We start from the raw sequence: 15523 nt of genomic DNA on the forward strand, positions 1-15523 counted from the left end.
TATCGACCTGTGGGTCCCGACTGGGAGAGCAACCACTTGAAAGCAACCAAAGTAGGCGAAAGAAAATCAAGAAATGCTAAATAAAGCATAATATGAGGAAATGGAAACACAAGAAATGGGATTGATAAAAGAGAAAGAAAATCTGAGGGCACTCTACTTTCACAGCCGGTACATTTGATCCGTCACCTGAAACGCCTCCTCCCCCGCTTGACGTAGTGCTGTGCGGGCGGTGCTCCCTCTCTCCCCCGCTTACATGTGTACCTGCATTTCTCTGGGCTTCATGTTTTTCTTTTCTCAGTTTTTCTTCAGCGCTCTCCACGGGAAGAACTGACCTCTTAGTTTTAATTTCAAACCAGAGAGAACCACGTCGGCTCCGGAGTCCCTGGGATGCGTTTTATAACAGCAACACCTGATTCTGAAAGTAGGTAACAAAGACCCCCCACCACAACGCTGTGTGTCATCATGGATGGCCCACACGCTGCCCATTTCCCACCCGATGACAACTCTCATTTCGGGAAAACTCCGTCCCAGCTGCCCGCGAGGAGGCAAGCCGTGAAAAGGCACCATCACAAACACAACCTGAAGCACAGGTACGAGTTCCTGGAGTCTCTGGGCAAAGGGACCTACGGAAAGGTGAAGAAAGCCAAGGAAAGATCTGGCAGACTGGTGAGAAACAGCAGATTATCTTTGTTTTTGTTAATAATGTATGGCCACGCACCAGGTTTGCAGACTGCCTGATCACCACCTGTTGTTTACAGGTAAAGGGTTGTTGTTATGAGTCTGCCAGCAGGTAGTGTGCATTTTAAATTTAAGTAGGAAAATAGACAAGAGTTCATGTTTCACTTTAGGGAAATTGCGATGTTTCTCCATGAAATGCCGAATGCGTGTTTTGGTTTTTTTTATTTATTAAAAAAATAAACAGAATTGCAAAACATGCATTGAATCCAAACCAGTTGTTTAAATAACCAATCAGGAGCCGAGTTTTGGCAGCTGTGTAAATACATTGCACAAACTGAGACCTTTCACAACAACAGCTAGTCAAAGGCCGACAGTAACGACTTACAGCTATGTGCAACTTTTTGGAGAAAATTTACGCAGCAGCCGAAACACCGTAGTTCATTTAAATCAAGGCTAAAACCCAACGTTGATTCATAATAACGTGACCAGTTTTACTGCTTTGTAATTTTTATTTTTGCTTGAATGGTGTAATGTAGTAAAGCAACTCTTGAATTCAATTTCTGAATACTCTACTTCACTGAATGTAGGATAAAAATATTTTAATCAAACACAGACACTAACCTACAGTTTATGATGAAGTGAGACTTATTGTTTGTGCGCTTCATTGTTTCAGTTCTATTTGGAGGCCAAGTGGCTGTACAGAAACATCATATATTGCAAGTGGAAGTGCTTTACCCTGTTCTTACCGATATTTCATAACTTTTATAAATAAAAAAAATAGGAAAAGTATTTCTTATCCTTAAATTTATTTTGTAATAATATGTATATATAGTATTTGTCTTTAAAGCACCAGAATTGTCACATAATTTTATATTTTTGTCTGTCTCATGACATCATTTTGAAAATTTTCATCAGCTGTCCTGATCACTTACTCAGTACTTGAGTAGTCGTTCTTATCAAATACTTTTTACTGGTTACTTTTTACTTCTAGTCGAGTACAAATATGTTGAAGTAATGCAACTCTTCTCACCTTTGCAACTAGTTTCACATCATCACTTTGATTTGACACGCACACAAATCAATGCCTTTGTGCTATGAGTCATAGCACAAAGGCATTGTGTTGGGCTGACAAAGGCAGGTTTTCCCCTGAAGGAGTCTTTGACAGGAAAGTTTAGAAACTTTCTTTCAAACTTCCTGATTCAGGAAGAGGGGGATGTCCAGGTGAATACCAATTCCCTTGACATAAAAGGAAATGAGAGGCATTTAAAAGAAAAGGGAAAAAGGAAAAAAAAGCTGAAGATGGGAAATGTAAATTATATTCCCTCTTAATATGGTCACCATTTCTACTTTTAGAGAAAAAAAATATTAATGTTTCAATTTAACATTTTATGTTTTGAAACATAAATAAACATTTGGTTTCTGTTTCCCATTAGTAAAAACTTTATGGCCAACCTGAGAAAAACAAATGGTGTCGGTGTTTAAGTGTAAAATAATTTTAATTAAATGCCAGAGAAAGTGGAATAGGCACCACGGTTTAGGAACAAAGTACTGACCTTCCCCCTCATTCTGCTGCACACTGCCGTTTAGCTGAATGAAAGATGGCTTCTACACTTTTACGTTGTCTACAAGAAAAATAAATTTGACTTGCTGTTTTAGAGGGATAAAGATAAACTAATAATAACATTATGGATAATGATCACATTTACTTTAAAGGCACATCTAGCTTCTGTTTATATTATGTTTTTAATAACATAACTCTAATTATCAATGACTCATTGTTTTTACAATTTATGATTTTCTGTATTACTCATTTTCACTACTAACTAATTTAGATAATGTTGTATATTTTTATGTTGATTTATTTATATATTTTTGGTGGTATTTTTACTCAAGTCTGATTGTTTATTTTTTTTTACAACCATTGGTTCAACAAATGCATGATTCAGTGCCTGTTTTTGTTTTTATAAAATTCAAGAAGCTGCAGCAAACAGGACGTCACAAGCGAAAGCAGAAATATTCCAATGGTTTAGTTTCAATTATCTGCTTTCATTTAGGTCACTGCTAAAAATAACAGACTGGGTTCAACATTCATGCCTTTCTTATCAGATCTTTTCGCCTTTTAAATGCGTGTAGCATGAGCAAAAGCCGTTTCATCTCAAGGAAGTCGGGACCAGGAAATTCCCAGAGATTCTTGAAGCAGACTTGCAGTGATTCAAGTTCAGTCTTGTCTACACACCCTTTCTTCTTTCTCACTGTCTGACCTGACTTATCGCCGAACAGTTCTTGAAAAATGAGTCTGTGTCTGAGATTCATTCCTGTTGACAAGCTTCCTGACACAATGTGCCTCAGGTCTTTTTAATAATAAATCAGTCTAAAGAGAAGTGTCCAAAGTAAAGACAAGCCAAGTAGCGATAGTTAATTTGTGACATACCCAATAGAAACAACAACAGCGTTGTGGTGTTCTACAAATATTCTTACCTACGTCGACATTTCATGACGAGGATTTGCTTAAAGCAGGTGAAATGATTTTATCTGGTATAGATTTAAGGTCAGAGATGATAAAAGATTGAGAGGATTTTTTATTAACTCCATCATAGAGCACAGAAGCACTGGTTTTTATTATGACTAGAAGAAGTTAAGAAAGCGTCCAAGTAAAAATGAAACACCTGAGCTGAAGTTTTAAAGTAACTCACTGGTTTGTTAAATAGCGAAAGTGTTTCTGTGCTGTAAAAATGTCATCACATTTCCCTTTCACCTTAGATAAGATGTGAATAAAAATGCTTTTTAGCTATTCCTGATTACAACCTACATGTGCAAAATTTTAGGAAGGTGATCTCAAGGCCTGTATTTTCAACTGCAGATGAATTAAGAATCGAAAATCTTCAATTTTATTGTTTGGTTTTTTTTGCCAACAATATAAATACTTTGTTAGTCCAATAGGAAGTGAAGGTAATATATCAATTAGTTTACTTAATCTTTTCTGCTTCAATCAATTAGAACATGCTAAGATTTAATTAGCATCACAAATAAACTGAAAAGCTCTGACATTTAAGATTATTGTCCTACAAACCCATTCATCTCGTTTCCTAATTAGCTTCAGGTTAGCGTAGTATTTTCAGTATTTACAGCATTTTCTTAATAATGCTAATGTTATAGCGATATATTTTGGAAAATATAGTGTGTGATAATAATTTTGTCAAATATGTTGTGTGATGTTAAAATTGGGAGTATAAATATGTACAATTTGTTGTTATGTATCCTAATATTAGCATGCCACAGAGTTAGTTTTGTATTATGGCTTAGAAACAATAAACCAGAAACTTATTAGATGTGAAATATTCTATCTGCTCCCCTTTTACAAGTTTATTAACAGTTCTTTCATACCTTATTTTTCAATCCAGCAGGTTTATCTCTACAAACCAACCTTTTTTTAATTTGGTCACAGCCAGTGGGTTGTTTTTGCCGTTACTGTGTTTGTAGGTTAGATTCATGATTTGTGTGTATTTGTACAGAAAGGCGGTGTGAAATTTTAACATTTTCACCACTAGTTGTGTATTGTGTGAAGCAAACAAAGACGGCACACAGTCTGAAAACCTCCACAGGGGTGTGAGGTTGTCACGAGTAGGATTTTACACCCTCTGAAAGCTATGCTAACAATCGCAGGAAACGGCCAGTTCCCAGAATCAGGAAAAGGAGTCAGTGTCGTGGTGTGAATGTTGTGCTGACCCTAGAGAAAAACTACGCCAGACAGTCTGACTCACGACAAGGGACTGCTGCGTGTCGAAAGTGATTTAGCAAGTCGCTGCTTTACTCATTCTCCTGAGTCTGCAGCCTTGAGGGTTTAGAGATAAGCAGAGAAAAAGGAGGACACCCCACCGGCTGGGCCATCTGCCGCCTCATGACACCCTGAGCTTTGGGCAGACTTATGACGCACACAGAGGAATCCCAGGCATCTGGGCTGCAAATAGACAACCATGACATACAAACATGAATACAGCCTTTTCAAAGAAAAACAGACGCCATAGTTCTCATTCGGACGTTCTTCTAAGGGCTCCAGAGAAAAAAAAAATGGTGGACAATATTTATTTTTCTTCTTTCATTCCTAAATATTTAGTCTTGTGTTCATTTGGCCTTTTTTAGAAAAAGCTCTGCAGACGTTTTTGGTCCACTGTCCTCAGCTGGTGGTCAAGAATTTCATTGTTTTGTAATGACGGACAAAAAGCATTGCTATTTTGTACCTTTCATTTTCTTACCTAAAAACAAACCATTTCATATACTGTATAGAGTTCCTTAAAAGATGGCATACGAATGTCTTGTCATAGTAAAGTATTTTCATAAAGTTATGCAAACAAATGTTACCTGAAATCTAAATGAAATTGTGTTTTAATTCAATAACAACAATGTTTTATATCTGAAAAATCTGGCATAAGACGACTAAAACTAACCAAATGATCTGAAATGATGGAGCAAAATGATCAGGACCAGGGCTGAAAACTGATTTTAATGTTTAGTCTTAGAAAAGTTACTTTTTTGCTTTTAATTCAAAGATTTTTTTTGAAAGACAGCTTTCCTTTTTATATGACATTGTAAATGATGCTGGTGAAATTCAAGTGAGCATCTTGCCCAAAGCTATTTTCATAGAAAAATAATTTACATGAACTCACTTTGGAGTCACTTGTGACTACAATGGTTGCTGTTTTGTTTTTTTAATGGATTATTAGTCATGGTGGGTATGACATTTCCACTGTGTGACAACCTTGAATAAACAAAGGTTTCACTGTATCTCTGAAATAATGCAGTAGTTTACTCCACTGTGGATGTTTGTTTATTTCCTAACCAATAAATTGGTCTTTTAGTATTAGAGAACTGCAGTAGCTTTCTTTCTGCTAGCTAGTGGCTAGCATCAGGTAGGGGAAGGGAAATGTTTAATAAATCTTGCTTTCCTCAGTCTCTCATTAAAAGGAAACAGTATGATGGCAAACATAAAATCTTCTATGCTCTCTAATAGAAAAGATGTCATAAAACACGTTAATTCAAGCATTTTGTCCCATTTCTTTTCTTTTAGGTGGCTGTAAAATCGATCAGAAAGGAGAAGATCAAGGATGAGCAAGACCTGGTTCATATTCGGCGAGAAATTGAGATCATGTCCTCACTGTGTCACCCCCACATCATAACCATTTACGAAGGTACGAATTTAATACTCCTACTTTCCTGAGAGTTTAGATTTACCAGGTAGTGTTCAACATTTTCAAACCGCCAGCTGTAAGAAAAGCTGATAAAAGACATCTTGCTATGAGAGACGGGGATTGAGAGTTTAGTCACGAAGGTCTTTGTGTTGAAGACTCAATGCGGTTATATAAGTGCTTAGTACCGCAGCAGCTCTCTCAGATAATGTGTTGACTCTTTTGTCCTCTGTCACCAATCAACTCTAATGAGACTGTCATAATCAGTGCTTCTTCATCCTTGTTATAGAAACCTGTAACACGACATCTTAGTGTTGTAAATGTTTAAGCAAAGGTTGTTCTTCTGCTTTCTTAGTTTTTGAGAACAAGGACAAAATTGTGATAGTGATGGAGTATGCGAGTCAGGGGGATCTGTACGACTACATCTGCGACAAGAAAAACCTCTCCGAATACGAAGCTAGGCACTTCTTCAGGCAAATCGTATCTGCTGTGCACTACTGCCATCAGGTAAGAATGTTTTACCCATAAAATCATAATTCAAACACCATAGAAATGGGTTATAAATTTTCCACCTAAAATGTTACATAAGGGGCATTATTTACTGTCATCAGGCAGCTCTGAACACGGAGGCTGTGAGAACAATGAGACAGAAATGAGCAGAGATAGCGTTAGGGCTAGAGGCCAGCTCTTCCAGAACACACACACACACACACATGGTCTAACAGTTTAATGAGAGTGTGAATGAACAGAACCCCCTCCCTGACAAACACACAAGAGTTAGTTGTTTCTAGGGTCCAGTCCAGGACAAAGACATTTAGGGCTTATTATATGTCAGGGTGAACAGTCTGCACTTTGGACTACCTTCATAAATGTTTGCTGGGATGAAACTTGCTGCTAATTGCTTGTTGTAAACGACGTCAGCCATCTGTCTTATTTTATTTTTATGGGGCACTCATCTCTTGTTAAATATTTATTCTTCCATGCTTGCATAACGTGAAAGGTCATCGACGCATGTTTTATTACCCAAAATGTTAGCACAGAGTATTAGTTTTTCCCTAGATGCATCTTGGATATAAACAAATGTAACAAAACTCTAGAATGCATTATCATACTGATTGTGAAATGCAGCTTGGTGATGTTTTTGGGTTTTTTTTTTTTGCTCCAAAGGAAACTAATTTGAATCAAAGGTATTCCCCCCTGCAGAGCGAAGGACAAAGACACATAGCTGACATACTTGAAGAAAATGTTCAGTTTGAAAATGAAAAAAATTACTCTTTTATATGTAGTGTGGACATTTTAATGTTAACTGGTGTACAATAACGAGTGAAGTTGAATTTTATGCTGAAATTAGGTCACATTTTTTAACAACTTTTTATTTCCTCCTAGAATGGAATAGTACACAGGGACCTGAAACTGGAGAATATTTTACTAGATGGCAACGGCAACGTGAAGGTATGCATGCTACGTTTACACCCTGTTTTATTCACATGCAACAACTCGTGAAAGTTGGGAATATTTTACCAGCATTTTTCTTTCTCAGATTATGTTGTACCATAAAATGCATTGGAATTCCTTACGTAATTACTTTTTTCTTACTTACAGTGGCTATTAAGATTGCATATTTGCCAGTTTACCAAGTGCAACTTGACTAAAAATCAAACAAATCAGTGAGGGGGAAATGTTGAAAATAAAAAATGAGGAGTAGCTGGCTGCAGAAATGTATAAACCCTTTGTTTTATAGACCATGTGATTTAAATTCAGCTCTTGAATGTACTCCTCCCAATAATTAGTGTGAATCTGGCTGCCCAGGATGGCTGAAGGTGCTGCAGTCTTCTGTACTATTTCTTTGTTTTAGAAGTAGGGTTGCAATAGAAAGAACCATTTTTTATTATATATATATATTTTTTCTTTTTTTTAATTTATTTTTCAAATGAATTGTACAGAATGTATATTACATTAAATGAGGAAAATTATTAATAATGCTTTTACTTTACAAAACTTGTCACTTTACTAAATGTTGCATGTATTCTTTAGACTCGCTGTACGAACCATTATTTAAAGATAGAATAATTATCTTCAATAAATAATGTTTGTAGTAATGGAAAGATGAAATGGTAATCCACTAGACCAGGAGATATGAAGGTAATCTTTTGACTTCTTACCTTTTCAGATTGCAGATTTTGGGTTGTCCAACCTCTACCACAGTGATGAATATCTTCAGACGTTTTGTGGCAGCCCTTTATACGCGTCCCCAGAGATCGTCAATGGACGGCCGTACCGTGGGCCCGAGGTCGACACCTGGTCCCTTGGTGTGCTGTTGTACACATTGGTTCATGGCACCATGCCATTTGATGGGCTTAACCACAAAATCCTGGTCCAGCAGATTAGCACAGGGAACTACCGGAAACCAAGCAAACCATCTGGTACATCTGATGCTCTTCATTTGGATGTGTAATCTTATTTCTAAGCCAAACTTGAGCACTAGATCTATAATGTTTTCCTTCTTTTGCTCTCACAGATGCTTGTGGACTCATTCGTTGGATGCTCATGGTGAATCCCGAGCGCAGAGCTACAATTGAGGAGGTTGCGGGACATTGGTGGCTGAACTGGGGCTACCAGCAGGCGCTGCTCTGCGAGAGGAAAAACGGTTTGACAGAACAAACCAATTCACTGGTGTCTACATCAAATCCCACTGGGCTTACCACTGTTGCTAGTTGGCTGCGGCGTACATCCAGGCCTTTACTGGAGAATGGCTCCAAGATGCGCTGCCTGCTCCGCTCGCAGGTTGGCGGAGGTGATGTAGTCCGGCAGCGCTCTCTACGAAGGTCTCAAAAGGAGAATAACGTCTCGCAGGCGGTTAATGAAACAATCACAGACTCCCGGCCTTATAAGGGTATTCTAAAGAGGCGCAATAGTGCAAAACAGAAAGCAATACATGAAAGCCCGAATGTGGGTGTGGTGAATTCCCAGATCACTTCTGCTGCAGCACTGCCACGTAAAGGCATTCTCAAGAAACCCATAGAGAAAGAGTCGGGTTATTATTCTTCTTCTCCTGAACATAGTGATTCTGGCTGGGTGCCACAAACCAAAGAGTGTCCTTCAGCTCCAACCAGTAGAAAAGGTATCCTCAAGCGAAATGGAAAGTTCTCTTCTGGTGGGCTTCAAGAGTTTGGCTCTCTGGATCAGCTGGCAGCTTCTTTACCAATAGGAGTCACCAGGTCCAGACCAAGCGAAGCCATCAGTGAAGACAGCATTCTGTCCTCGGAGTCCTTTGATCAGCTGGACCTGCCGGACCACGTGAGAGCCCCGACACAATCGGACAAACCGGCCAAAACCAGCATGAGAGGCAGCGTCTCTGCAGACAATCTATTGGACATAGCTGAGGACAGGATTCTGGCCGACGGAGTGCTGAGACCGTGGGACTGTTACAGGTCCAGAGTGGCCGACAGCGCCTTCTCAATCAGTGACTGCGATAATGTGACAGAAACTTACAAACAGGCCATGGTTAAACGGGGATCTGCAGCAAGCTAAGGATCCGGCTTTAGGAAAGAACAAACTACTGAGGACATGATGACCAAGATGGGGCTTCTGGAAAACTTGAAGAATTACACCAAACCAAAAAGGGAGGAAAAGCGTTTAAAGATCTGAATATGTGTTAGGTGATTCATAATCTAGAAAATGAGACTGATTTTAATTCTATTTAAACTAAACAGAGCTAAGGATCAGTTAAACGTCAAAGATTTTTGGGAGATGAGAGCTAAAGCTCAAAATTTCAGAGCTCTAATGTTCAGAGTGTTTGTCTCACATTTTAACCAAAACAGTAGTTTGGAAAAGATATTTCAAGTACAGCAGCCAATTGGACAACTTTCTTTTTAATTGTCTCTTTGTAACCAGTGTTTCATGATGGCCTACTTTTCACATTTGTGACCATTTATTGCTTTTGATTTACAAAGTCTTTTATTTCCCTTGGTGTGCGTTAACAGTTTTGACCCATTTAAATTTCCGTTTTATGATCAGTATGTAGAGAAATCAGGTTGAATGTTAGGATTTCGTATCTGCTGTCATGGCTTTTATTGTGTGCAAACTGATATTTTGTAAACCAAAGAGTAAATTTACTCAGATGTTGGTGTGTTTTGTAAAACAGGAAGTGCCAAGATTATGTTTGCCTGTAAGTGAAATGTAATCTCAGTGTTTTGTTTCTTTTCATGTTTTCCCTGAAATTACTTGTTTGGATAATAACTTGAAAAAAAAAAATTACAGGGTTCAACAGGTGTGACCAGTCAAACCTGCTTTTGACTCCTAGCTTGCGCTAATGCATATGAACAGGTGGCTTCTGACTATTTGCATGCATGTGGCAGGTTCTAAGAGAGGGCGAGGCGCACCAAGTCTTTGTTTCTGGCACAGGAATAGAAACACGTGCTTGTTTGTCTCTGCATATCTACGTAAGGATTGGGCACAGAGTGTGAGCTGTTGGAATATTTTGACTTGTATCAGGGTAAAACTCGGAATGAATAACCATATATGCAGATGATATTATTATTTTTATTTAAGCCTAAAAATTCTCGCATATCAGTTTGGCTCTGGATAATATCGTCTACTGCTTTTGTTTTGTTTTTAAACAAGAAAGATGTTATTGTTTGGTTTAAAAAGTATGCAATACACACAGGTTGCCTAATTCCTATTGGTATTAAGATAGATGTGGTAGAGAAATTTTTATGACCTTTAACTTTATTGTCAAAGCTGCACATGTATGCTGCTGTTCAAAAAATCTTTTGGCTTTAAATTAATATGGTAGTTTTATTGTAGATCATCAGGAACAGATCGCCTGCGTATGTTCACAAGAAATCATGTTTCAACTGGAAGTTATAAGGCAAACAAGCAACTTTACAAAGGCACTTTCACTGAATAGAGTACGGTGTATGTGGGCATTTTGACTTTTTCCTTTCCTCAGAGAAGGTGAAAGTTCGGAGGCTCTGCTCATGCATGTTATGATGTCTGTGCTGGCCAAAGTTTCCAGCTTGTCATTGGTTTGTTTGATCTACTTTCCTGGGATGAAGAAATCAATAAAAAAAACAAAGAACTCATTTGTTCATTTGCTGACTAATGTTGTTTGTGATCCACATGAATGTTTAGTTTCTTTTTTAAACTGGACTCATTTAAGGTGAGAGTTGTTGGAAAAGTGCAACAACATCAGTTTCAACTTATCAGAGCAGCTGATGAGGTACAAAGAAACTCAGACTATTGTAGAAAGTAATCAAACATTGCTGTCAAGGTTGAAGTGCAGCTTAGTATCACAGATTAATCGCAAGCACAATCAGAATTTTTAGAACAGATATTTTTTAAATACAATATAAATTCAACAACAGGTTGTTTTTTTTCATTCATTATATTGAGAAAATAACATTTAGAAATTGGGGCGTGGATAGAACTCCGCTGTTTCCCAAATTTAGTCTTCTGGCTTCTGTTTAAATCATCTGAATAGTTCATGGCAGGGAGGAATGTTTGAGCTTAATTTCCTGAGATGGTATAAGCGGTGTCAGGATAACATCCTGGATGTCTGCAGGAGTGTAGCTGATCTCTGAACTGTGTGCTTCTCTCCTGCCAACTCCCTCCTAGAAACAGGAGGGCAGACTGAGCTCCAACACGCTTCCTAACAGCTCGCAGCAGCAGATGAGAGTACTCTGTTTGGGGTCAAGAATCACAAACGGGGCTTGATTTAAGGTGATGGGATACCTTAACATATGGAGATACTCTGTTTAAGCATTTTTGGCAATACAAGTAGATTAAGATCAATAAAAAAATCATCAAGAAGTTAATTTATTCCATTAGTTTGAATCAAAGAGATACCTGAATCAATTCATTACACATAACAAGCAACACTGGTGAGAAAAAATAGATTTGTACCCTTGCAGATTTCTTTGTTTTTTTCTCTTTACTACACTTAAATGTTTCAGAACAGTAATTACATTTTTTAAGGTGAACAGGTATCCAAACCAACCTGGAACTATCTGGTTTAGGTTTCTTAAACCTAATGATGAACAATTCCAGCAGCATTTACAGCCACATGAAATGCCATGAAGTGTTTGGATAAGTGGCAATGAGTTTTTCACATCTTTTTTTAGAGAATAGTTGTAATTAAGTCACGTTGTAGGGTTTTATAGCATGAATTACCTGCTTAAGGTCTTACCAAAGTACCTCAAGTTCAGGTTTTGACTAAGCCACTCAAACGCCTTCATAAGGAGAGGTGGATATGTTGTGTGTTCTTCAAATTACCAAGTTTGTTTATGCTTAGGATCACAAAATGATGGCTGGACCAGTTGATTCTATAGTTCAGGTAACATTTGTAATGTCTAGTTGAGCTCAGCTTTCCAAACAGTGTGGCTAATCACAATGGTTTAACAGGGAAAGAAATTAAATTTTCACATAAGATGGTTTAAGCTATTTTTCTTAGCAAACAAAAAAATATAATTTGAACACTCCTTTTCAGATTTACTCAGATTGTCTCTGTCTGATGTTTAATTTTGTTTGATTGGCTGAAACATTTAAGTGTGGCAAAAAAAAGCAAAAACAGAAATGTTTTTGCTTTTTTTTCTTGAGGCTGATAAGGAAGTTTGGGGAGAAAAAAGCTTCAAAACATACTGTTGACTGTGCAAAGTCAAAGCGATTGCAGCAAATACTGGTTAAATATTATACTTACCAGATCAGCAGCCAACAGGCTGGCCAAAAACTTGATAACTGACTCTAAGTTGTGGCTGTCCACCATCTTTACTTTCTGTATGGCGGTGCTCACACAGGCACATGTAAGAGTAGAGGGCAGGAAGGATAAAAACCTGCAATCTGGAGACACAAAAAGGGGGGTGAGTTACTAGAGATTTCATCATTGTAAGGATTTCTGAGATACTCAAGGCTACAGGGTAACACTGAGACACACCCTGAAAGACAAATAGAGAGAGGAAGTCCTTTCCCAAAACCTGTCTACCTAATATCCTAATTGCTGCAGGCAGGAGAAATCGTGTGACAAATCCATTCTGTGTTTGCATTCTTTTTGAATGCCGCAAAAAGTTGCGTTCCGGGAATTATTTTTTACTGAAAATGCTGTAACGTTATAGTGTGTCTGAAAGAGAACCAAGTGAAGGCATCCTTGTGACCTGCTGCCTCTGGCACCATCACAGAGAATCGTGGGAACTGAGCCAGCTGAATAGTCGGACTCAGGTCTTTCACGGTAGGACAATGCTGGATTACACAAACTCAGCTCCCTGCCTCCAAAACAAAATGCTGACACATCGTGACCACAGTAATGGCTGCTGCCACTGCGACTGTTCACTGCTTGCAAAGATGTTTGATTTCACAGGAGCAAAAATGCTTGATTACATAAAAGTTATCAGCTATGCAGTCACTCAAAACACAAAACAGACTCCTTTTATGACCAGATAAAATGTGTAACCAAGCTAATCAATCAGCTTCTGTTCCTCTTTGCTGGAGCCAACCACCTCATGTGTAGGTAACAACGTTATGCAACTCACCCATTGTTGCCACAGCGATGTAGGAGTGAACATGTCGGCGGATGTGCTGGAGGTGAGGGGCCTGGACGAAAGGGAGAGCATGAAGAATGGGCTCCAGGAAGTCAGAGGGGACCACAGAGGCCAGACACCAGTCTAACCTGGACACCACCGCCACCTCCCACTGCTGCAACATACACATTCCTCTAAATCAACCTACCATCATAATCCCACTGCTAGGACATTCACATACATGAGCCCATAGGTCATTGGCCCCCATTGCCCCACGCTGACACTAAGGAAGACATGTATGCATGAATACCTTTAAATGATCAACAAAGGCTACAGAAAAAGCACATTTCTTGCATAGTTTAAAATGGATTCACAATTATTCTGACATTTCAGAATTATAACATTGTTGATGTCTTGTATCGTTGTGAGCTTAATTTTTAACGTAATGTTAGTACAACTAATGATTCATGTTGAGAAGCTTTGAAGGGCTTTGGGAATGTTCTTTATTATATACAAAGTCGTTTATAAACTACTTGTTAAGTTTTCCAGGTCAGATTTCCAGACTTTTCCAGACTCCCCAGTTCTTTTTAAGCCATTTTAGAAGTGTAGATGCAAAGTTTCATTTTAGCATATTTTTCTACCATTATCAGGCTGAAAGTACGTTACCTGAATCTGAATAAATTGGTGCCACTTTAATTCAAATAACATGTTGATTATAATAAGCTTCAGTTAATATGTATCTTATACATTTTTGTACATCCCACCCAGATAATAATAATAGATACATTATTTGTCATTATTTAATTTAATATTTTTTTAATTCAAAAAGACAAATTTTGTTGATCATGATTTATTTGTAAAACCAGCGAAAAGCGTAAAACATCCAAGAGGATGAATGTTTTTTATAGGAACGGCACTTGCCAAATCTGGCCTTCATGGAAACAGATTACAGGAGGACTGTTAGACTATTAGATCAGTTTCGGAGCCAAGTAAAAAGATAAATCTGAACCAAGTTGGGTCAAGTGATAGATTAAATTTTTAATTTCTTCAAAATGTGACTATTCAGTAACTGATTCTAGCTAAATCAAGTTCAATTCCAAGTGAATACTTTTGCAAAGGGCTGCCTGCTAAAAAGAATAAATATATTTTAGAAGGATGGATTTAAACGACTTTTATGCAACTTTTTTACAGTATTTTTACTTATTTTTGACACTTCACCTTTTGTGGTTCCTGGAAAATACATATTTTCCCCAAAATTTGAACCAAAGTAAAAAGAAGGAAGAAAATAGAAAGATAACAAATTTACCAAAATATCTGAGACTGAGACAGAGTTGTCTGTGTAGACAGAAAGCTTGTCTGCTGTCAAGGGGACAGTTTCTCTCATTTTGGAGGCTATGAACATGCAAGCCACCCCTAAAAGCTGCAGCTTGGACCTCTCGATAGGAAAACGGCTCAGGTAAGAGTCCATGTAATGCACCGCCTGCGGAAACACCTCCTCTTCACACAGCTGCTCCTCACACACCTGCCAAACAGTGTTTTTTTATTATTATTATACAAAGAATACTGGATGTATTTAATGAAAATTAAGACAAAATTGACATGCCTTTAACATCCACACGGTGACAATCCTCCTCATGTGCGGCAGGATGTCCTTCTGAACTTTCCCGAAGAAGCAGGATGACACCCGGCAGGCCTCCTCCAGGGCCCTCAGGTTGTCCAGGACCCTGAGGTCACCGATAACAGGGAGGTCTTTACCCGCTCGGAGAACCACACCCTGCGCCGATTCATGGACAGTTTTTGTTCCCGAGTCATATATGAAGCTTTCCATCTTTCCCTAAACGCTTCTGAATGACAAACGTAGCATCCAGCTGCCCGTAGAGACGTTAGCTAAATTCAAAAACTCCTAGCGTTAGCTGCTTTGCTAAGTGTGCTGTTACCATGGCGACAAGAGTTAAAGGTCTCCGGCGTACAGATTTCTTCCGTTTCATACGAAAAAAGAGTTATTTTTAATATTGTAAAATAGTCAAAATTCTGAGATTAAATTAATAACTCTGACCTTTATTCTCAGACTTTTGTTTTTCAATGGCCCTACTACTCTTCCATATTTTTTTTTGCCCCGCTCGCTGTTCAGATCAGTAAATCATCAACTTG

At 38.2% G+C, this 15523-nt stretch overlaps 2 protein-coding genes across 2 annotated transcripts; one reads left to right on the top strand and one right to left on the bottom strand.

The window, feature by feature from the left end:
* Nucleotides 1–237: 237 nt before the first annotated feature.
* On the top strand, nucleotides 238–10945 carry nuak2 (NUAK family, SNF1-like kinase, 2). Its single transcript, XM_032550041.1, has 6 exons — nucleotides 238–666; nucleotides 5744–5864; nucleotides 6217–6368; nucleotides 7248–7313; nucleotides 8032–8284; nucleotides 8380–10945. The coding sequence occupies exons 1-6, from the start codon at nucleotides 463–465 to the stop codon at nucleotides 9390–9392; spliced, it is 1809 nt and encodes a 602-aa protein (XP_032405932.1). The 5' UTR covers nucleotides 238–462; the 3' UTR covers nucleotides 9393–10945.
* ccnd3 (cyclin D3) lies at nucleotides 10615–15412 on the bottom strand. Its single transcript, XM_032550042.1, is given in 5 exon segments — nucleotides 10615–11542; nucleotides 12559–12698; nucleotides 13385–13547; nucleotides 14679–14894; nucleotides 14976–15412. Coding segments are annotated over 5 exon segments (942 nt in total). The 5' UTR covers nucleotides 15201–15412; the 3' UTR covers nucleotides 10615–11344.
* Nucleotides 15413–15523: the final 111 nt, after the last annotated feature.

Source organism: Xiphophorus hellerii, chromosome 20 (genome assembly GCF_003331165.1).
Source record: "Xiphophorus hellerii strain 12219 chromosome 20, Xiphophorus_hellerii-4.1, whole genome shotgun sequence".
NCBI lineage: Eukaryota > Metazoa > Chordata > Actinopteri > Cyprinodontiformes > Poeciliidae > Xiphophorus > Xiphophorus hellerii.

Excerpts from the sequence above, each read along its gene's own strand:
- nuak2 (XM_032550041.1), top strand. The coding sequence starts at position 463 with ATGGATGGCCCACACGCTGCCCATTTCCCACCCGATGACAACTCTCAT. Across the intron at positions 667-5,743 it reads AGGAAAGATCTGGCAGACTG|GTGGCTGTAAAATCGATCAG; the intron begins GTGAGAAACAGC and ends CTTTTCTTTTAG. Across the intron at positions 5,865-6,216 it reads CATCATAACCATTTACGAAG|TTTTTGAGAACAAGGACAAA; the intron begins GTACGAATTTAA and ends CTGCTTTCTTAG.